Here is a 23,880-nt window from a genome sequence, read left to right as displayed (position 1 = left end):
GCAGCACTCATCCAGCATTTTCAACTGTCCAAATTCTCAAGGAACCAACATTGTTCTATGACTGGGAAAACTGTTTGGGATGTTTATTTATTAAATTGCTATCCCACCTTTATTATTATAAGTAATTCATAGCTGCAAACATACCTAATACTCCTTTCTCCTCCTATTTTTCCCACAACAAAACTTACAGTCTCTTTGTTTCTAGGCCAGCACCTTAACCACTACATTAAATTGGCTGGCCACACTAAATTCAAACTGGACGTTAAAGCACTAGCAGTTTGATTTTTGTGAACTAAAAATAAATAAGATTTTTAAAACTTAACTAGGAAAGCATACATTGAAAGGTAAAAATCCTTATTAATGTAAGATATTCACAAAAGCAATGTTAACCAGTATGCTTAGCTATCATAGCTGAGTGTAAATATTGAACATAGTATGTAATTGTTTTCCTGAGCTGAACAATATGCTAAAGAAATCAAGAGACTATAGGAAAAAGCAATGGCACTTTTATAAAATATCATGAAAACTATGTATATTTTTATGCCAATACATAGAATAATTAAAGCAATAGTCACTTAGAAACTGAAAAAAGAATGAAAAAAGGTAGACATCTGAATCAAAGATACGAAGAATAGCCCCAGACGACAAGAAAAACTCAATCAATCCATGCTGGAAGAAAGACTGACAGACTATTCCACTAAGGCAATAATTACTAAGGAGAAACTCAATCTTGGGCATGCAATGATAGCCGAGGATGAAAAGAGGATGAAACTAGATAAAATTACCAGTACTAAATTGGAAAGTTGAGAGATGTAGAAGATAGGAAGGCAAAGTAGATAGATGAAATCAGAGATAACCCTGAATGTCCATAGAATAACTGTGGATCATCACCAGGAACACATCAAGATGGAAGGTAATTGTCCATAGAATCTCCAGGAGTCAGGCCTAAGTCAAGATAGTCAATACAAATGAGCTTGAGCAAGCCTAAGATCAGGAGAAGAAAGGAATTAACGTTTAGTTTTATTTTATCAAATGTTTTGACAACATAATTCCTGCTTTGTATGTTATGATAAACCTAATTGTTCACTTGTGAACAATTAGGTTAAGTCAAATTTTATTTTATTTTTTCCTTTTGGACACATGGGAAGACTACTTAAGATTGAAGCTTTGCTCTGGCTTGCCAAAGCTCATTCACTTATTACATTACAATGAAAAATTATATATGGGCTAAGTATGTAACATGTACCTGATTTAGTTGCAGATTTAGTCATTTCAGTATAGTCTGGATATGATAAAGAAGACTCTTGTCTATTAAACTGGTCACTAAAAAGGAGGGGAAATTAGCAGTAATTTTTTTAAATGCCAAAAAGCCATCAAAATTACAAATACATATATAATATTTACTCTATCTTTCACCCACTAAACTGGGAATGCATTTTAGTAAGTAGAGAACCCCTTTTAACACTGATGATCTTGCCACAAACTATGCTACTAGATCTCTCTGCATCCCAAACAATTCAAATTTCCTCAGGAACCAAAATTACACACACTCTTTCCCTCTTCCTCTCTCTCATATGACAATTGCTAAACAAATTGAGCAGGGATATTCATCAATATCTTTTATTCCATTCATGCAAATTATTTATCATCACTTTTAATCAACCGCTGTGACCAAGTGCTTCAAATAAGTTCATAACTTTCTGATAGATTAAGGCAGGAATGTCAAACTTGTGGCCAGAAGTTTAGCAAAGTTTAGCAAAGGGGGGGAGTTGCAATGTGACGTGATGATGACGTGATGACACGAGTTTGACACCCCTGGATTAAGGAGTTCACCCTTCTCTTGCAAACAAAAAAAATATATCCTGTAATCTAATTTGGTCAGAGGATAGCAACACTCATTACAGCTACTGCAATTCACAATTAGATGATCAGTGCTCCCAAGAGGTTTGTTTTTAGCACACTCTACCAAGAGTTGATACAGCACTGAGAATGAGTGGGCGGTCAAACCACCTGTTTCTCAAGCTAAATTGTCTCACCACAACCAGTTTGGGGATCAGCTGGGAAGGAAAGGAGCAGAAGTCTGTTTGCTCTTCCCCTGGATAAGCTGAGGAAAGGAAATTGAGCATTTATTTATATCCTCTGGTCAAAGTCTTGAAAGCAATACCCAATCCTACATGCTACGTGTATTTATTTTTAATTAACAAGGAATATAAATAAAAGACAAAATATTTTACCTCCTCTTAGATTTCTGCCTGTTTCCTCATATCAGAAATGAAACTGCTTCTTCTTTCATAAATGATTTAATATTAAATGCATTGGTCTCATTTATTTACGTAAGATATTTAACATGATTTCATAAAGTGTTTTAAATGTAATCTATCCATGTTGCAGGAAAAGAATCATACCACAAGAGGTCATCATTACTGAACATAAAAACTGATGAGATTGTGAGCCTGAGCAGCTACAATCATGTAACACAAAATGTAAGCCACAAGACAAGGAACAAAGCATGGAAACCTTACATTCCATAAACACTAGTTGGTCAGCAGTCGATATAAATGCAACATTTAGGTATTAACATTAGCTTTATAAAGTTTTAAACTTTGTTCCTTTGTTTTTGCACAAATAGGACATTTTCCAGTTTCACTTTGTAATGTGTAGAAAAGCGAAAAACCTACATGGAGTCCTAATACTTGTCAGTCTTAAGCAAAACATTTTCATTAACAAGGCACCTGATTTATCTTCGGAAAATTTGGAAATAAGGATAATTCATATTTATTACGTATAGAAAATTCTTAATTTTAATTTTTTTTTCTTTCTAAATCAATTTAAAACCATACATTAGGAACTGTGTTACTATTTCATGGGAACTGTTTAAATAAGCAACATTTATCACCTACATACCTATGAAGTTATAAAATAGAGTCAGTTGAGACATTTAAAATTAGAGATGCATCATTTAACCTAGCCTACCTATGAGCGTAAATTCTATATTTAAAAGGAAATGCACCTAAGATTTCATAGTTTACTGGTACAATTAATATTGTCAGTAAATTATGCTTAAACAATTGTGGCATTGAAACAAGTAGCTTTGAGTAAGGAAAAGTGAAAATACATGGTCAGAGCTTAGTTAGGTTAGATATAGGTAATTGCAACAAACTGATACAATAATTCTAAAATGTAAAATACAAAAATAAATACATGAACAAATGAATACATTTAACTATTAACAATCTGCAGGAGGTTTACTCTTAACAATTATAAAGAAGAGTATATACCAATCCTCTTGCAACCAAATATTCACTTGGGTACAAAAACTAATTCTCAGTTCAGTTTCTATATACAATGAATAAATTTTTTGGGGGGAACACTGGATTTTTTTGCACACTATGGCATTCAAATTATTTTAAAGCATACGATGAAATGATATAGATCCAACTCAGGCCTCAATCCTATGCATTCACTCAGAAAGAACAGCGATCTGAGTGGTCCTAAAAACAACAGTGTAAACTGTATACCCTGAAGTAACCACAGTGTACTGGGGAGCAGGGGGGAGCAGCTATTGCCGGCTTCAGTTAGTATATCAACTAGTTTGTCCATTCCTGAACACAAACAGCTACTAATGATGTGCTTCTTTTGATAATTTTGAACTTCAAAGGCTATACCCTGCTCTAAATGGGGTTACTTTTATAACTGAGGCAGAAGCTAAAGCTGCAGCTACGATGGAGCAATTGGGTATTTATATATAACAGTTCTGCTGAAATAACTACCCTGGCTTGTAAAGCCAGATTTAAAGTTTTGTTTTTGACATGTAAGAACCTAATCAACTTGGGACTAGATATTTTGATGGCTCGACCGTACTGATCCAGACATTAATCGTCAGACTCTAAAAGTCACTTCTAGTTGTTTGTTTATATTCCCAACCTGCCCATAAATATACCTTCCCTTGAACTTGGCCTCTTCCATATGGAGGAAGTTTTCTTCCTGTTTGTTTGTTTTTCCTGTATGGTTTTTTTTTAAAGTACTATTAATGTATTTCTTATTTTATATTTTGAAAGTAACTTAGGGACATTTTTGTATAGGATGCTGGATATAAAATCATTTATCTATTTATTTATATTTCAAATTCTAGGCCACCCAACTTCTACAACTCTGGCCAACTTAACACTGAAAAACAGTAAAATTTGAAATAAAACCCTAAGTACATGTTACCTAGGAGAAGCAGTAGCTAACTCTCACCCCCACCCAAAGAGGTAAAAATAGATAACACCCCACCCCAATCCTGCTTTACTCTAACCTAAGGCCTATGGAAATATGTCTTTAATGCATTTAAGCTGGTAAATTGGGAGTCATGCAAATCTCCGGGAGAATGCTGTTCCAGGACAATATATGTGGAGAAAATGGTAACAGTTAAAAAAAAAAAGATACTGACCTTTGCCTGCTGAATTGTGCTGGAAATGGTACGTTTCTCATTTGTGGAAAACATTCTTCTCCTACTGTCTTATTATGATGGTCTATATAAGCTAGTGGAAGACAGGCATCTCTGACGCTGAACTGGACAGGCAGCTTTTGTGAAAAACTTTCATGATCACTCCTTGGAATAAAATGCTCTTCAAAATACAGCCTCTTACCTGTATTAAACAAAACTCGCAATATTCTCACTAGGTAAAATATGCAGAGAGATATCTTTTAAGATTGAAAAACAACATCTGTTGAGAAATAAGAGTTGCTCATGGATCTGCTGTGTCACCCAACTGCAACTGAACAACTACGGGTACTCCTCAACCTGACAAATGTAATGGAGTCTGCCCATCACACTCATAAATCATGAATGTCAAAAATCAGGCCATTCATGTGACTGAGCCAATTTTAAGACCTTTTTGGTGGTGGTCCATTAGATAGACGCTGCCATTGTTCAGCGAACCAATGGGCTGGTTTTGCCAAAAAAAAAACAAGTAAATCCTGGTTTTCAGCAAAACTACATTGTAAAAACCATAGTCACATGACCACGGGAGGCTGCAAATGACTGTAAATGTGGGCAGAACACCCAACCTGTGGTCATTTGATGGGGGGGGAGGAGGGAAGAATTGCCATCAAAACTTTGAAACTGGGTTGCTAAGTACAGGAAACTCTGTCATAACTTTGAACAGTTGTTCAGTCCAGGACTACCTGTATAATGTACCTTTGTAAAGAATAGAGGCAATTGGTTTTTCCTTGCATCAAATATTTTTCTAAAGGTATATAAATGTATAAAGCAGCGATGGCTAACCTTTTTTGGCTCGCGTGCCACAAGTGGGGGGAGCGCAGGGGGGTCGTGTGCAGACGTGCCGCACCCATAATGCAACACGCGACCCCTCAGTGCGCATGCGCACACAACGCGCGACCCCCCCCATTTTTACATGCGTTTTTTCGCCCTCCCCAGGCTCCCCAGGCTTTATAGGAGCCTGGGGAGGGTGAAAAGAGCCTTCCCCGCCCCCCCGGAGGCCCTCCAGAGGCTTCAGAGATTGTCCGGAGGCTTCCCTGAAGCCTTCAGAGCGCTCAAAAGGATCCTCCGAGCAAACCAGAAGTGACTTCCGGTTTGCTCGGAGGGTGGTTTTAAGCATTCCGAAGGCTTCAGGGAAGCCTCCAGACGGTCCCTGAAGCCTCTGGAAGCCCTCTGGGAGGGCGGGGGAGGCTCTTTTCGCCCTCCCCAGGCTCCTATAAAGCCTCTGGAGCCTGGGGAGGGTGAAAAATGGCTTTTAAAAAAGGTGAACTCAGCTGGCCAGCGCGCGCATGCGCACTGGCCAGCTGACAGGGCAGCGCCTCGCGTGCCCTGACAAATGGCTCCATGTGCCACCTGTGGCACGCGTGCCATAGGTTCGCCATCACTGGTATAAAGTGTTGGTAAAAAAGTTTCAACAAAATGTCAACTGTTTAAAACCTCCTAAAGAGGCTTGTCTTTAACCTTTTCTAGCAAGGTCATTCACTAGACTGAAAGCATAATGGACTGATGGCTAATTTAAAGCTCAAACTAATATATGGAGATTATAATATCATACATACAACATTACCTGGGAGTGAATCTCACTAAATTGAGCAGTACTTACTACTAAGGTGGGAATACGTGTAGGGTTGCATTGATTAAATCTGCAATAGGTTCATTGATGGAAGAGTGAAATTTAGATTCATATTCAAAGGCTACCTTCATTATTTTAAAAAGGGATTTGTGTTAAAGAGAAAGTTATGGATTAGTATTCTTACAGTCATTGGGAAGAAATAGTTTATCTGGAAGTAGATTTCCACAGGAAACATTTTTAAACAACCTTGCACGAGCATTGCTGACTTTTCTGATCTCCTCTGAATCCACTGGTGATACAGGTGGGGAAACACAATAGTCTTCATAATTAGAGGCTGATGACAATAATTTTGGCTTCTGTTACAAAACAAAATGTAGCATATGAATAATTCAACCACAAAAGTGCAAATTCCTAATTCCTTAGAAGATATTCTCACAAAGGTTTACACTGGACATGACAAAATTTGAACCAGAACTAAAAAGGATTGTATTGAGCAAATTTTGTAAAAATGCATAGACATTAATCATGTTATTAATTCCCAACAGGCAGAGCTATTTCTCTGTTTTTTTTAACGATCATTTCTCTTTTTCATATTACTTACATGATATCAGTGGTGGGTTCCTGCTGGATCGCACCGGATCGCGCGCGCTCCCTTTCAGCGCTCCACCTGGCTTGCGCGCTCCCTTTCAGCGCTCCACCTGGCCCTTGCGCTCCCTTCCGGCGCTGAAACCGGAAGTACAGTCTTGCCCCGCCCCTGGCGAAGCAACGACGCCTGCCTGCGCTCCACCAGCTCGGCTGGGAACGGAGATGTTTCCTCAGCGGAGCGGAGCGCCTGAAAAGACTTTTCAGGCGCTCCGCTCCGCTGAGGAAACATCTCCGTTCCCAGCCGAGCTGGTGGAGCGCAGACAGGCGTCGTTGCTTCGCCAGGGCCGGGCAAAACTGTACTTCCAGTTTCAGCGCCGGAAGGGAGCGCGAGGCCAGGTGGAGCGCTGAAAGGGAGCGCGCAAGCCAGGTGGAGCGCTGAAAGGGAGCGCGCGAGCCAGGTGGAGCGCTGAAAGGGAGCGCGCGCGATCCGGTGCGATCCGGGAGGAACCCACCACTGCATGATATATATGATATTTATTGGGTAAAATTTGACAAAATGTGCCAATGTACACAGAATGCACTTTTTTAAAAGAATGCAAATGATATGAAACTGTAAAACAATTTCAAAATGAGAATAGCAATTAGTTTTCAGCAAAAGGTGGGATCATAGTTAAGTACTCTATAGCTAAGTCTTCTATTGATTTCATCTTCCAAAAATACAAGAACTAATACCGTATTTTTCACACTATGGCGCACTTCCCCCCCTCTCAAAAAGTAGGTGGAAATGTCTGTGCATCTTATAGAGTGAATATTGTGGCAGAGGAAAGAGGGTTGGTGCGGCGGCGGCGTTTGCCACACCTGTCACTGCCACTGCCACTTGTTCACCACCACCAAGGAACACTGGAGCCTTCGCTGCCAAGCAGCTGATCAGCTTCCCGGAATACCGCCTATCAGCTGTTCTGGAATACCGTCTATCAGCTGTTCTAAATGGTGATCGCTGCCTTCGCCATCACTGCTAATCACTGTGGCCGAATGGCATCAATGGCGATCAGCGATGGCGATCCCACCACCTAGAACAGCTGATTGGCGGTATTCCAGGAGGCTGATCCAATCGCCAACCAGCTGCTTGGCAGCAAAGGCTCCAGCATTCTCTGCTGGCGGCAGCAGCTCAGCTCAGTTGACCAGTGGTGGATGCAACGGAGCAGAGCCCTTGACGAGCCATGTGCTGGGGCTGCAATAATATGCTGAAGCTAACCAAGCTGTTTGCTGCAAGGACGCTAGCCAGACGAATACTGGATGGATGCTGGGAGACAGAGGCAGATATTTTTTTTCTTATTTTCTTCTTCTAGTCTAAAGCTAATGTGCATCTTATGGTCTGGTGCATCGTATAGTGTGAAAAATACAGAATTTAGTCCTTCTGATCTGGAAGTATCTTCTTGGCCCTCATGCTTGAATCATATAATTAACAAAAGGTGCAGTTGCTCTTTGAATCAAAGGAGTAGAGCTCAGGTATTTTTCTCCTGAACAAGAGCATTCTTTAGCCTAACCACCATCATCACTGGGGAAGCCAATGGTCACAGAAAAAACATGCTAAGTGAGTGATAGCTAAGGACTCTATTCTGGCCTAGATGTGAACTATCTGGTTGCTATAGGCTAATTGTGGAATATATTTTTCTCTTCTCAAATTGCAAATTCGCTCTCCTGTTCTGAACCTACAGTTTATTGCCTGGTAATAACAGTAAAGATGGCAACTCTTCAAACTTCTTTGCCCCTCCTGTGACCTGAGTACCTTCCCCTTGATGCATATCCCCAGCCCGGTCACAATCTTGAGCAGATGACAAAATCCCCAGTGGACGATGGCAGTAGGTTTAAGCATCACGTTACATAATCCTTACAAATTACAGGTTTTCTTAATGTCAAGATTTAATTGAGCATAGAGTGTACAAGCATTGCCAAAAATAAATACGCACATGGTCCAGTGGGCTGAGGCGTGCACAAGAGACAGGTCTTGACTCAACTGACTCAAAGCTTGAAGAGTGGAGACTAGAATGAAAAACAAATCATAATAATCAATGTGTACGCAGCTGTTTGTGTGTTTTTCACCACAAGATTTCCTTCTGTGTGTCACTAATGCAGTGAAAATATTTTTACTGCCAAGTTGCTTAATTTACCTCAAACTCCTTTCTTGGAATAACATGTAAAGGATAAAAATGCTTTGTTATAAAGAAAAAGAAAAATGTTCATTTTATCTCATAGATTCCTAGCTGGTAAATTCAGTGGAAGAATTAACACTGTTATTGTTTAGGTCCCTTCTATGTGGGGTGATGAATAATTACAGTGGTTAGCCATTCAGTGACAAAGCTTCTCCTATATAAGCAATTGTTTCTGGAATCACAAAACCAATAGAAAAAAGAAGAGTTTTAGCCAGTATATTGCAACAGCTTTAGCTTCCTACACACAAACCTAGTAATGGTTTTGGATTGGAATTTTCATTTTAGAAGTGAGTAAATATTTCTAGAGGATCTCTGTTGTAATAAGATATGGACAACTGAATAGTTGTTTTTTAAATTGAGAATTATGAGAAATATTGTCATGCCCCCGTCGGAGCCTGAATCTGCAGGGGAAGATGAGCTGGAACAGGAGCTGACAGAGATCGAGGGGGCGGCTTTGTGGAACTGGGGAAGGGCAGAGCTAGTCCCCGCAAGGCTTTTCATGATTTAGAAAGGCTTGTAGACAGGGAGGAGGAGACACGGAGCTCAGGTGATGAGCAAGGACCACCCCCTCCAGATCCTAGAGCATGAAGAGAAGAAAGCAGGCTAGAACAACGCAGACTGAGCTGGCTATGAGGGAGGAGAGTGCCCTGCCCCCCTTCACAAGGCACACCTGGGGACTAAGATGTAAGAAGATGCCAGTGGGAGGGGCATTTATTGGGAACAAGCATTGAATCTGTGACGCCTCGTGTGCACTTGCTGACGCCTGGAGATTACTCTGCTCTGTCTTGTGGTGCTTGCCCAGTTTGCCTGCTTCACTGAACTTCTTGCTCTAGTTACTGTTTTGCTACTGGACTTCTGACCTTGGTTACTGCTTTGCTCACCTTGCTTATTGGACTACTCATAGCCAGAGGCTATTGAAGGTGTGCGTGAGAGCTTTGCTCCAGGGCTTGTAGTAAACATGGGGACATTTGGGGGCAAAGTTAGAGCAATAAAAGGGAATCAGACCTGTTCTCTGGCTGTACTGCTTTCATGCCATGCTCTGGGTCATCACAAATATTCAAGTAAGCTTCAAGCCCATGTTCGGTATGAACATGGGTATTCCCCCCCCTTTTTTTTCATACCTAAAAGCAGAAGGTGGTCTATTTTCAGGTGTTCTTGAAGAGGTGGAACCAAAAAGTTTCCTTCGTTCATCTCTTGGTGTAAATGGCCTTTGAGTTCTTAACGTCCTCAGTGTACTTCGTGCTTCATTTATGATCTCAGCACTAGTTTTCTGGACAGGCAATATAGGTTTATAGAATGCTTCTGAATAGTCTACATTTTTGTTCTTTGAAGACTGCATATTGCTGCACAGAAAAATATTAAAGACAGGATTATTTCCTATGTACGTTTTTAGAGTTCAGATTACACAGTAATGTACATCTAATCCTAGTAGTTCCCAATATACTGGACATTAGTCCATGCTGCTTAGCCATCTGTCTGCACTGCAGATTAGCATAATCAGTCTAGTCTATACATAAGCAAAAACCATACTATGACAGGATTCTCAATACAGTACGCTGATATACATACATTTATGATATATAAATTCCAACTGTAATGAATATCCTTCAGCAAGAAATTAACAAATACACATAGGACATATATACAGTAATAAACATAGTCATTTCTGATAAATTTGAAGCACGCAGAGCTTATAAAATAAAATTGGACCCTGGCAGGTTCACAGCTGAATATCAAGCCTGTCAGCCTATTAGTTAACTAGAGTCCTAAGCTATTCAAAGCTTTAAAGCTTAAGACCAACACTTAGAATTAAGTCTGGAAAACAACAAACAAATGGAATCAGTGAAGATTCCATACTGGAATAAAATTCCATACTGGAATAAAAACATCGTAATATTATTTGTTAATTAACAAGCATAATTGCTGCATTTTGCAACAACCTATGGAATTTTGTTCCAATCTCTGGAACCTATTCAATAGTAGAGCTATTTTAAATAGTCTAAATATGATGTAATTGAAATATGGAAAACCAGATCAGATTCCTAGATTCCCCGCTAATGCTAATCACAGTGTTAAGAATTTTTAAGGTCTCATTTAAATATCTTTATGTTGCCTAACTTCCTTCGTTTCTGAAAAATTGTGGGCTTTCATTTTCTTTCTCTCATATTAATGCTTTATGCAAAAAACCTCTTAGATTTTTTTGCTGTTCTGCACTTATCAGTGGAAGAACTGGCCCAAGCAGGACAGAGAATAAGACAGAAACACAATAGAATGCCTTAGAAGTTGAAGTAAGAAATAATGACTGCACATCTAAAGTTTGATGAAAGACTTACAAGTAGCAAAGCATCATGTCATCTTAAGTCTTCTAAATACTTAATACCCCAAAAATAAACGTTATAGATCACTTAGACCTACAGTACCAAAGGTCCAATCAAACCAACATATCCACTCTCTTACCATGTTATTAAAGAAAGTTTACAGACCATCTGAACTGTTCAGAGATAAGAGTTTTTGAACCTGCTTAAAGAACAGCAATTGTTCCAGCTAATACAAAGCTTCTTCTGATACTGGAGCTACAATTATTCTTGCCCTACTTAATGACAAAAAAACCCACGCAGAAGTATAAGAAGCACAGAAAATCTTTTTACAAAGATGAAAGATACACAAAAGCTACTCATTGAAAGCGCCTCTTTTACATGCTCTCACAGCCAAACATGGTAATTTTCCAAGTTGAAAGAAAACTACACTGATATCCCTTTATAAAAGCACTTAAACACCTATTAGTTTATACTTTAGTGAGTGATGCAATAATGACGTTTTAGCAGGATTTGAATGATAAAGACAAAAACCTAGTTTCAAAAGACAGAAGGCAACACTATATGTGCTACTAAACAGAAAATAAGCATTGCTGATTAGTATTTAAATATTAGTCAAGAAAAATACTAATATCATTTTAGAAGAATAATCAATTTAAAAAATAACTACATTCCCTTTCACTATATATATCAATGAAACTTGTTTTAATGCATTTATAATTTTTAAAAAGCACACCAAATCAGTTACTTTCTGTGTTAGTCAGCAATCCATTTAGAATATTTGATTTGTTATTTGCAAGGCATAAAAAGACACACCAATTTCAGTGTAATTTCAGCAGTGCTCGTTTCCAAATTATTTCTTTTCAAGCCCAGAGAGCAGAAATATATATTTCATCACAGAGTAGGTGGCTTGTTTTACATATCTGTACTTGATTAAACCCAAACCTCTGAAGCTAAATGTGTATGAACTGGTTCCCCTGGAATGCATCGTGTTTAAGTAAAAAGGAAATATTAAAATCTAGTTGTAATAGTATATCCATTCCTGTGTTTACTTGCAAATGAACTTATGAAAAATCTTATTCTACAGTTTTTGTAGATGATTCAAATAACTTTCCTAGTATCAAGCAGATCATCCTTGCTGTTTCTTTCCTTCTTTTTAGTTCCACTCACACAACTATTCCATTTACTTTTATTTTGTCCAGTTTGTCTGTTTTTAGCTTCTGAATTAATTATTTTGCACCTTATTTAAGCAACCACTTAAATAATGAATAAGAAACACAGAATAAAAGCAAGCTGCCCTGGAAAAACTTAATTTTTCCAGCTGTACTTAGTAGTCAGAAACCCAAGAGGGCTTTAGTTGAGAATTGTAAATAGTAATTCTTCAATCATCAGAGAAGACTATTTTTTACGCTCAATAGATTTTTAGAAGCAGCTTGCAAATTGGCATCGAAAACAAAATATATTTTATTTAAACAGAATTCTGACTAGATCTTATTAGGCATTTGATGTCCCTAAAGAATATCTAGCTAGAAAAATAGAAAACAGTTTAACTCTGATTTGTTTAATTTGTATCATGGTGACCAAAACTGGATATAGTATTCCAATTATGGGTTTTCCAAAGCAGTATAAATCTGTATACTGCAGCATACTGCTGGCTCATATTTAAGTGGTTGGATTCCTAGATCCCTCTCACAGTTACTGCTGTTGAGCCAGGTACTACCTAAATATTTGCGCATTTAGCTTTTCTTGACCAATGTAAAACCTTACTTTTCTCACCACTGAGTTGCATTTTGTTGTATATGGCCCAGTGTTCAAGTCTGTCAAGATCCTTCTGGATCTTCAGCCCATCTTCTAAAGTTATATTGTATTCCTGTATGGTTTTCACTATTATTAATGTTAAGACAAAACATAGAACGAATAAAATGGAGAAGTCGCTATAGGCTATCTAGTCCAATCCCATGCACACATTAACTAAGCCATCCCTAACTGCTGACCATATAACCTCCATTTAAATATCATCAGTGATCTGTCTAACAGAGATTATAACACTCCTGGCCTGGGTCTAAATATTTTCCTTATGTACAGTTCAAAATTACAGTATAATATTCCTAGTAAGCAAAGATATATAAAGTGTTAATTTCCTCATCATAAAAAGAATTCAGCAGATGTAGACATTTCTATATTTAGGTAGAGATATGTGGTGCCAACATGGAGTCAAACTAACTATAGGATGCTTAAATAGAGTTTCATTGCCAACAGTTACAGAAGCATCCCTTTTTTTACAAAGTTTTTCAAATTTCCAAGTCTGGCTTATAGCCCCCAAATTCTCTGATGGTTTCATTTAAACACTACCAACCTTGTTGAATTTTCAAACTCAGATAAACCAAGCAAGTGGTAAAATTTATTTCTGAACCATAGCCATTTTTTTTGTAATGCAAGAACTACAGAAACAAAAAGATAAATGACATTTTCCTGTTCCCATCCTCTCTAGTCTGTTTTTTGTTTCTTTTTTATAATTTTTATTAATATTCTATTAATTACATTTCCTAGTGCTTAACAAACATTGTGTTGTCTGGGTATTTAATTTGCTTAGCAATACAGGTTCTAGTCTTAATCTCCACTCCTTTTTTCCAACCACTGGTAATAGTCTCTTAGTTATTTGGTAATAGTCTCTTTGTTTGCACAGAAAGTTAAACCCCATGGCCTTAAATCAACACAGTTTATAGAGTAAAGAACAAAATCATTTTGAGAGGAAACTTATGTTCATACCTTTCATCTTGTGATAGTTGAAGGAGGATTTGAAAATTCATGACATACATCACCTAAATTCTTATCCTTCCTTGCAAGAAATTTAATGTAAGGTCAGCACCAAAAGGTTAGCAGCTCTTCTATTCTCCCCAGTTCAATTTTCCCCTCTTCCCTCAACTGATACTCACAAGCAAACATATGCTTGTTGTGCTGTTTTTAGAGTTTGTGGGTGTGGGAGGAGGTTATATGATGTTATGGTGTACTATTTTAATCGAAAGACATAATGTGGACTATTTGGTTTGAACCTGGCTTCTGTGCTTTATAATTCATGCTTTGTGATTTAGGAAGATGGCAAACACTCAGATCCTAGGGTAGTTCCCCATCTTACACCTTCAGAATCTGCAAACCTCTGAACAATAGCCATGGGAACTGAGGATTCTGATTCTCCACACATCTGGAAGACACTATGATGCATATGGAGACATCAGATTGAGTAAGACAAGTGTGATTAAAAGAATCAATGAGATTCAGCTCTCCTACCCATCATGGTTTTAAATCAATTTTCTATTTAATAATATATATTCCTCTCAGTCTATTAAAATTCTTAATCCCTGAAGAAACTGTCCTATATTTACTTCCTAAACAGCGGGGGACTTTAATGAAGTTTTGATAAGGAAATATCATAAAGTTCATCAGATGGGCTCAGAATTATTCCAGAATTACTTTATATTGAGAGGTGTTTCCACAACGTATTAGCCCATGGTTAACTAAGTCAAAATTTACTCAGTTTTCTAGACTGGTACAAGACAGTGAACTACAACATAAACCACCTCACCAGCTGATCATGCAAGATGCTAGACTAAAATGTGTATGGCTAGGTGTGTTTCTGCACATTATGTGAGCATTGTCATTATCATACTAACCTGGCAACGTATCTGTTGTACATACTGCATCAACTTCTGATATAAGAAAGCACATTCACCATTTGCTTTGTTGCAAACTCACTATTAGCTACTACTGGCAAGCATTACGATGAAATGCAAGTTGATTCCAGCGTTTGTCTACAAGAGAAGAAAGGTGAAATAAGTAGGGACCTTCCTTTCCTACGTTTCCGAGGCTGCCCTTTCAATTACGTATTTAATGTTCATTATCTTCTAAGACTCGGTGGGTCCTGGTAGACGATGGTTATTGTATCACTGAATCTCACCAACAGCAGTCATGCCCATCGAAGTTTCACAGGCGAGAAGAGTGCGAAGAGGCACCTGCCATAGTAGATCGGCCAGATTCCTAACGCGCGCTGGCCATGGCAAGGCACACACAACTTATGCCCGCGCACGCTCAACCCACGCGCGGGAAACCGAACGCAATTCGCCAGGCTTCCGCGCGGCAAGCTCCCGGCGACACGTTACCCTAGCAACCGTACACGCACGGGCCTTCCTTCAGTACAAGCCTTCCCTTGATTCTTCGCTGCTTACCTTAAACTATCGCAAAAAAAAAAGTTTTTGACCGAGAAAGCTACGAGAAACGAGAGGTCGTCACCGTACAAAAATCAGAGTTGCTTTTCTTCTCCCGCCGTAGCCGGTGTAGCATAAAAATTGCCCTTTTTAAAATTAAATACTGCGCAAACTCAGAAAACCTGAGCATGCCCAATAGCGTCGATTGACGCCTTTGCCCTTCGCCTATTGGCAACTAGCGAGCCAAGACTGAGCATGCTCAGTGGCATTAAATGAAGTCTATTGTGCCTGTAATTTGTCGTCTTTTTCTTTTGTGGTACGCCCCCAAATAAAGGCGAGTAGTAGATATTCAGAAGATGAACAGTACTGAATATTGCTTATATAACTCTTAACGTTATTTTTGCAGCACTATCTGGTTTCTATAATTGTTTCCCCCCCCATAAAGATTTCTCTCTCTTTTAATTGCTATGACATAACTACAATAATAGAATATTGTAGCCAGTATTACACCACCGAACCTCAGCAAATTCATTTGTCCCAAATATGAATTACGTAGCTTTCCCTTTTAATTTTAATCACATATAAAGCCTGTCTGGTTCATGCTAATCTACTAGCTTGCAAAATAATTCAGTTGCCTGTGTTCGCATTTAATGAAAATGCTTTATCCTAAAATAAGTTTATTGGCTTGTAAATAAACATTTACATTAGGATTGTTCTCCCTCACCCCCAAATAATAGCGGAATTTAAAATTGATATACATTATAAAGTCCATTTTATACATCAACCCATTAGTATTTCCTATCAGACATCAATTATACAATATTAATATTGAAAACCAACATTTAATGCAAGTTACATAGGCTGGATTCAGGTTTATTCATCTACCTAGAAAAACAAACACACTAAAATCAGCAAGGTGTTAGATACTTGTGCTAACTACAGTGGTTTCCACCAAGTCCTCTGTTCCGGCAGGAACAGAGGTTTAATCCTATTGGTGGAAGGGTCTGACAGCTCCCTATAAAAGGGCTGCTGTCAGACTCAACCTTTGCTGGATTGTTCTCACTTGTACTTAATAAAGAGATGTTGTTACCATTAAGCCTGTGGGTGCCTATCCATTACCCAATCTAACACTCATGATGAAGGTGGGATTGGAAGACAACTAGGCGAACCAAAAAGAGCGTAGCAATCCAGCAAGTACATCCAGCCCGGAGCTCAGTGCAGCTTTCGAGCAGCCATTTTTGAGCGGCAAACTCAAAATGCCCTCTGAACACAAAATGGCCATGCACGCCCCACCGACTCCATATGACCTAGTCACCGAGCACTGGGACTCGTACATGCGTGCTACGATTTGACTGCTTCCTCGAGGCAAACGACCTCATGGGCCTTTCTGAAGGCCGCAAGAAGAACATGTCCTCGGATACTGTGGCCAGGAAGTGTTTGAGACGGCGAAAGACCTCTCTGAGCCGACACCGCTGCAATCAGTCACCTGGTCCGTGCTCCAGCAAACGCTGAGGACCCATTATCCCCCAAGCCATCCAAGCACGTTCGCCGGCATGAGTTTAACATCAGGAACCAGAAAGAGGGCAAGTCGCTTAATGAGTACGTTGCGGTACTTCGCAAGGCCGCAGCGTACTGTGAATTCTGAGACCTGGACGAGCTGATTCTGGGCCGCATAATTTGTGGCGTGCAGGATATTAACCTACAGGGGAGGTTAACTCTAACCTCACTCTGCCGATCGCCATGGACGAAGCCAGGGCGTCCGAATCAACCGTCAAATCTACTGAGACTCTGCAGTGCCAAAGCGCTCCACAAGATGTGTGAAAGAGTACACAAGTACATCGCGAGGCTGCAGAGCCCGAGAGCTCAGAAGGCGAGGAAGATGACAGCTGCCACATGCGCAGTAGCCACGCCCAGCCAGCGCACAAATTCAAACCGCGTCTCCTGCCTTGTGCTAGCTGCGGAGAAGATCATGCCAGATCGGCTTGCCATTTCCGTGATGCAACCTGCCAGCGCTGCGACGAAAGGGGCACATCGCCAAGGTGTGCCGGAGCGAATTCCCTGCCACTGCTTGGCAGCCTAGAAGTGCACCAAACCTCCAACAGAGGCCCAACCAAGGGGCCTGGCAGAAGCCACCACGGTGCTCAAAGGGCGACAATACAGTCACCTACCACACGTCAATCGGCCAAGTCCACATCAGGCAGCCAAAAAAGCTGAAGGTCACAGTCCTCATCGAGGACTCTCCATGTGAGATGGAGATCGACACCGGGTCATCACTGACCATCATGCCATGGTTTACCCTAAAGCAGGCTATCCCTAGCCTAAAGAAGCAGCATCTTTGCACCCCTGACATCCACCTATGCGATTACCAGGGAAACCGGGTCCCCATCATGGGCCAAGGCACCTTCCAGGTGAAGTTCAAGCAGTTCAGCGGGAAACTCCCAGTGACAATGGTCAGCGGCAACCTGCAGAGCCTCCTAGGGCTAGATTGGTTCCAAGCCCTGGGCCTAGAAGTGACCAGTATCAACGCCTTGAAAGATGACGGCGCTGAAGCCATCTTTAAGGAGTTCGAGGACATCTTCAGCACCGGTCTGAGTAAGTATGTGGGGAGTCCAATTTCCTTTAGTTTGGACCTCAACATATCCCCCATAAGGCTAAAACCCAGGAGAGTACCTTTTGATAGGCATCACCGGCCCTCACTCTTACCTCCTAGAGCTCGAGGATGGTAGGAATTGGAGAAGGCATATTGACCAACTCCGTGGCCGCCTCTCCAACTCCACTCTTAGACAACCAGAGGAAACTCCTGCATGAGTTAGCCAAAGCCCTACCCAAACGGAGCAAACACTCACTCCTTCCATAGCCAGCTCAAGCCCGAGCGTACCGGGAAACTTATCTGGTTATGTTGCAGGCCCACAGCGAGCTCCGAACGAACCGGCTCTAGAAGCTCCAGCCACGGCCTGTGAAAGGTTCCAGGAGCTTCCACCAAGCGGAGCTGCGGAGCAGCGGAGCAAACAAGTCCGTCCGACCTGTCCAAGGAAACCCCTCCTACTGAACTGCGCAGGTCAGGCAGAGCTACACAAAAGCCCGCCTACCTGTGTGACTACATAACAAGTAGGATTGTTCCATCCAAGAAGGGAGGGGTGTTAGATACTTGTTCTAACTACAGTTGTTTCCAGCAAGGTCCTCTCTTCTGGCAGGAACAGAGGTTTAATCCTATTGGTCAAAGGGTCTGACAGCTCCCTATAAAAGGGCTGCTGTCAGATTCAACCTTCGCTGGATTGTTCTCACTTGTACTTAATAAAGAGCTGTTGCTACCGTTAAGCCTGTGTGTGCCTATCCATTACCCAATCTAACACAAGTTATAAGTTATTCATGACCAACTTATCTCACTGGATTTCACTAGTCAACACTAAGCATTAAAAACTGGAATCCAGCCAAGCCTAATGTCACAAAGTGAACATTATTTTCTTGCCTTTTTAATAACTTCTCATATATATTCACCCATGTGTCTTCTCAATTAAAGAGATACCACAAAGGAAACGAAATACCATCTGCGATAAACTCTTTTTTTTTTCTTAGTGTTCCATTTTGGAGCACTTTTTGGATTAGGAACCAAAGGGAATTTTTTTTTTCCAAAAGTCATTTTAAACATCGAATGGATGATTCATTATATTATCTGGCATCCTCCCCAGAATTATTCCCTTAGACCTATGAGGTGGCGCAGACAAAACCTCTGGGTCTAATGCCATGATGCTGCCAAAATAAGGAACACGAACCTTTTCCTTGTGATTATAATAATGTGACATTTAATTGAGCCACTTTTGTGTAAGAATCACCAAGCTTTCTTGGTTCTTTCTCTAACCTCTTTCATAGGCACATTATTTCTCTTTTCCCCATTCTCTAAACTGTCAAACTCAAGAGTTAATTTTAACTTTTGGGCTTAGCTTTCCTTTATAATTTTCTCACTTAGCAGTTGAAGTTCCTTACTGTTTAATTAAAAGGAAGTCCCAATCCTTTCCACCCCTCATCTACACATAAATAGGTAACTCCTTTGAGAACCCTGATGGCTTCATGGACACATTTACATAGTTTTCCTGGCAATGATACAGAACTGATTTTTCATTCTTTTCTTTCAGGATATTTGAGCCTTCATGTATTTTAAAGCCAAGTTGCATAGAATTTTGTACACAAAAACAGAACTTCATAATCAGAAACTGATTACAGTTCAATATTCTCAAGTCTGTGTATAAAGGATCAAACAATGGAAATGAGAACTTTGGAAACTAATCCACGAGAATTCCATTAAGGATTCTCACCCTAATTAGCAATGGCATGTGTTTCTCTAACCCTGACACTGTGCAATGAGCGAAGGAAGTAACCAGCAAACACAAGTAGTCCTTACTTAACAACAGTAACTAGGAACCAGAATTTCCATCATTAACTGAGAGAGTCGTAAAGCATGATATTACATAACCACATTGCTCAATGATAACAATCCTGGCATTCTCTGTTCCATCATTAAGGAAGGATTATGTATTGTTAAACGAGACCCAAACGGCTCACAAGGAGGCCAGTAGGCAGGTAAGTGGCTGCTGCCAGATGGGAAGAGTACATGGGGGGGGGGGGGGCGCTGGTGAGGCTTGGCCAGCGATGGCTGCTGGTGGGTGGGTGAAGGTCCGAGGGCTACTGGAACTTTGAGGACCAGCCATAAATATCACTCATTCAGGGGCACTGTAACTTTAAATGGTTACTGAAAGAGTGGTTGTTAAACAAGGATTACCTGTAGGTTCTATGTTGCAGTACAGGTATTCTTCATTAATTAGACTGGACGTTCCAATCCACGGATAAGTTAAAAAAAAACACCATGTGAACTCACTGCTGTTGTGAACACATAAATGTCCAGCAGTTGCCATTATTGAGGACTGCGTAGGTCATTTAACTTTTGACTTCCTTCTGACTTCCCCATTGACTTTGCTTGTCAGAAGCTGGCAAGGAAAGTAGTGAATCACAAGCACATGATTATGGGATACTGAGAGGTTGTAAATAGAAGGACTAGTCGTACCTACAGCTTGTTCAGCATCATCATAAATTCAAATGGTTCCTACATGGCTGATTGTTAAACAAGGACTACCTGCAGTGATTAGTATCTACAAGCATCGTAACTACTGCAGTTTGAACTAGTTTTAAGTTTCTGGGCTATTTTCAAAAGCAGCCCCATTCAGCTAATAATATAGTAATGGGAATGGGAATTACAGTCATCAGTGATGCATGGTCCAGGACCAGCTAAACCTAAAATTGTTTCACCAATACAAGCTCCCCTGGTCACAGCCACTTCCAGTGTTTTTGTGGTAATTAAACATGTAGGAGCGTCCCCAAGGTGCAAATTTCCTCCTTCAGGGTAACCTCATTTGTAATAATCACAAATGTGTCTGAGCCAAAATGTTTCTGTAATTCAGCCTTGCTATCACAAAAGTTTAGCTTGTTTCCATCCATCTAGACCAGGCTGGGGAATTTTGGGATTTGAAGTCCACAAATCTTAAAGATGCCAATTTTGGAGATCGTACATTTAACCTCCAAGCTTGAGTTTAGGACTTCCACAGCATTTTCAGCTTGGCCTGAGGTGGATCTGACGATCATCAGCATATTGCTGTGACCTCACCCAAAACTAACTTCTCTTCGCAGCTTCATAAACAGCAGGAAGGACAGGGACATGCCCTGTAGCACCCCATGATACAGTATATATTTAATGCTGAAATGCACAATGTTTTCTGCAAAAGCTTCACTACTGGATTTTTCTTCAGCTTTCTTTGCTCCAGCAGTTTAAATTACAGGTAGGGAAGCCTTTTATCTTTTCTATTATTAAGCCTTTTCTATTATTAATATTAAGTCACCACACTATTCACTGTCAGAGTAAGCAACATTATGCAGAGCACAGAAAAAGAATAGGCAGTAATAAGCTTAAAGAAATGGAAGGCAGATAATAAAAGGGCATTTAGCTACATTAAACCTCAATTTTACAGACCAACTGTGAGGAAGGGGCCTCCATAAAAACAGAATGCCTGTTAAATCCAAATTGTCATAATTAACATATTTTGATCATTTGCATCAATTTACATCATTTGCATGAATACTTAATTGATATAATTTACATCATTTGTGTTGATTTGATTTATATCATTTGCAAAATTTCAAACTTATACAAGTGATGCAAACGGATGCAAATTATGTAATGATGAAAATTAAATCAGGATTGAGCCCTCATTTATGGGATTGCCCTGTGCTCTCACCCCTCCTGCTTAAAATAACCTCAAACCACGGGGTGAAGTCAACTGTCAACTCAGAATCTGGTACTTGATCCTGTGCAACCTGAACAACCCAGTCAGTAACATGTTTCTGTGTCTGGAAGTTGAGAGAGTCTGGGACAGTCTCCCAGTCTTCAGCTCAGTCCTGACAAAACCAGGTAAGTGGCCTTTTTCTCCCTATTCTTGGGAACTGTCGGTCTTAATTGTGGATGGGGTCACACTTCCCCATTTGAAATTAGTGCTCACTCTATGAGCTTTCTTGAACCTTCAGTTCCTGCTTAAAGAGCAAGTGGCAGTTATGGCCAAGAAAGGCTTTGTAGAGATTCATTTTATGCACCCATTATACTCATTCCTAGATTGAGAGATCTAGGAGCCATGTTGCCTGGCAGGGGCAGTGTTGCCCATTCCTCTTCCGGATTTCTGGCTTGCATGTGCACACGATGATCAGCTGGCCTTTATGCATGCAGCAGTGCTAGGAACTGGAAGAGCTGATCTTCCATTTTCCAGCATCAGCATGTGCGCTGGCCAGCTGATCGTTGTGCGCACATGTGTGCCAGCAACCGGAAGTCTAGCTGGCTGGTGCACATGCACCTTCCAGAAACAGGAATTGCACTTTCTGGTGCGTGCATGCCCACTGGGCAGCTCCTCTTCTGGGTCGCATCCCAGACAAGCAGACATGCGAAGCACACACACACACACACACACTCCCTTTACGGCACTTGGTGCCAAAAAGGTTCACCATCACTGCATAGGTGGATTATTGCAACATGAAATCAAGGTTACATGGGATTGATCTGGGAAGACCACTCAGAAGCTACAGCTGTTCCAGAATGTGTAGGTACTAATGGGCATGATTCAGTTTGCTCATGTTCACTGCTCCATGAGCTGAACTTGTTGCCAGTTGGTTTTCAGGTGGAATTCAAGGTTTTGGTTACCAACTATGAAGGCCTTCATGGCACAAGGCCTGACTTGTTGAGGGACCACCTGTATCTCCAATAGTTTCAGCCTATATGCCAGTCCCTCCCATTGTTATCTAGAGAGACCCAAGGAAATAGTTCTTCTCTCTCATGGTGCCTGCTCTCTGGAACAGCATTCCTACACTACATTCCTGATTTGTATGCTCTCCCTCTCTCTCATGATGTTCAAGTAATCTTAAAAAGTCAATTTTGCCTTGGATTAGGATCGGTGCCCAGACCCTGTAAGATCTTTGTTTAATTGTGGGTCTGAACACAGCCGCGCGGGTAATTATGGGGAGTACTAAGTACTCCCATGTGACACCGTTCCTGCGCGAGCTGCACTGGCTTCCTGTGGTCTATCGGGTGCGTTTCAAGGTTTTGATAACTATCTTTAAAGCGCTCCATGGCTTAGGACCTAGTTACTTGCGGGATCGTATTCTGCCCCATACATCCCTGCGACCAATTCGCTCGCACAGAGAGGGGCTCCTCCAGGTGCCGTCCGCTAGACAATGTCGTGGGGCGGCGCCTAGGAGTAGAGCCTTCTCTGTGGCGGGCCCAGCCCTGTGGAATGACCTCCCTCCAGATATTAGGAATACCTCTGACCTCCGCTCCTTCCGTATTAAGCTTAAGACCCACCTATTCCAAGCAGCTGGCCTGGCTCAACTTTGATCTAACCATATCGCTCCTGACGGGTTTTTAACTGGGTATTTTAATTACATTTAATTTCTAGGGGTTTTATATATTGTATTTTAATTGTTTTTATCAATCGACCTCCTCCTTGTGTATGTTTCAGTGTATGTCTTTGCTATATGTTTGTTTTGTTTACATATTTATTTCGTATGTTTCGTTGTACGCCGCCCCGAGTCCTTCGGGAGAGGGTGCGGCTAAGAAATAAATATATTATTATTATTATTATTTCTTTTTTCAGACTCTTGTAGTTTATGATACTATGATACCACGGTTTCACTGTTTTCAATAAATTGCAAATTGCTCAAAGTCTTGTGCAGCTGGACAGCCTCTTAAATAGATAAATCAGGTAGTCCTCAACTTCTGAGCCCAAAATGTATGTTAAGTGAGACATTTGTTAAGTGAGTTTTGCCCCATTTTACAACCTTTCTTCTCACAGTTGTTAAATGAATTGCTGCAGTTCATAAGTTAATAACCTGATTATTAAGTGAATCTGGCTTCCCCATTGACTTTGCTTGTCAGAAGGTTGCAAAAGGTGATCACATGACCCCAGGATCCTGCAACGGC

General features: G+C 40.5%; 1 protein-coding gene across 1 annotated transcript in view; it reads right to left on the bottom strand.

The window, feature by feature from the left end:
* ARMC2 (armadillo repeat containing 2) overlaps positions 1-15,541 on the bottom strand; it is a 42,864-nt gene extending 27,323 nt beyond the window's left edge. Inside the window, exons 1-7 of the mRNA XM_081941607.1 lie at positions 15,327-15,541; positions 14,841-14,978; positions 9,976-10,197; positions 8,612-8,684; positions 6,241-6,412; positions 4,433-4,631; positions 1,247-1,323 (exon numbers count right to left, since the gene is read on the bottom strand). Of these exons, the coding sequence (XP_081797733.1) occupies positions 1,247-1,323; positions 4,433-4,631; positions 6,241-6,412; positions 8,612-8,684; positions 9,976-10,197; positions 14,841-14,863 (766 nt within the window). The 5' untranslated portion in view covers positions 14,864-14,978; positions 15,327-15,541. The remainder of the gene's footprint in view (positions 1-1,246; positions 1,324-4,432; positions 4,632-6,240; positions 6,413-8,611; positions 8,685-9,975; positions 10,198-14,840; positions 14,979-15,326) is intronic.
* Between the last annotated feature and the right edge of the window lie 8,339 nt (positions 15,542-23,880).

This window comes from Natrix helvetica (assembly GCF_964273705.1).
Source record: "Natrix helvetica genome assembly, chromosome: 2".
NCBI classification, from domain to species: Eukaryota; Metazoa; Chordata; class Lepidosauria; order Squamata; family Natricidae; genus Natrix; species Natrix helvetica.
The sequence above is the reverse complement of the archived record's forward strand: the minus strand, read 5'-3'. Positions and strand labels throughout refer to the sequence as shown.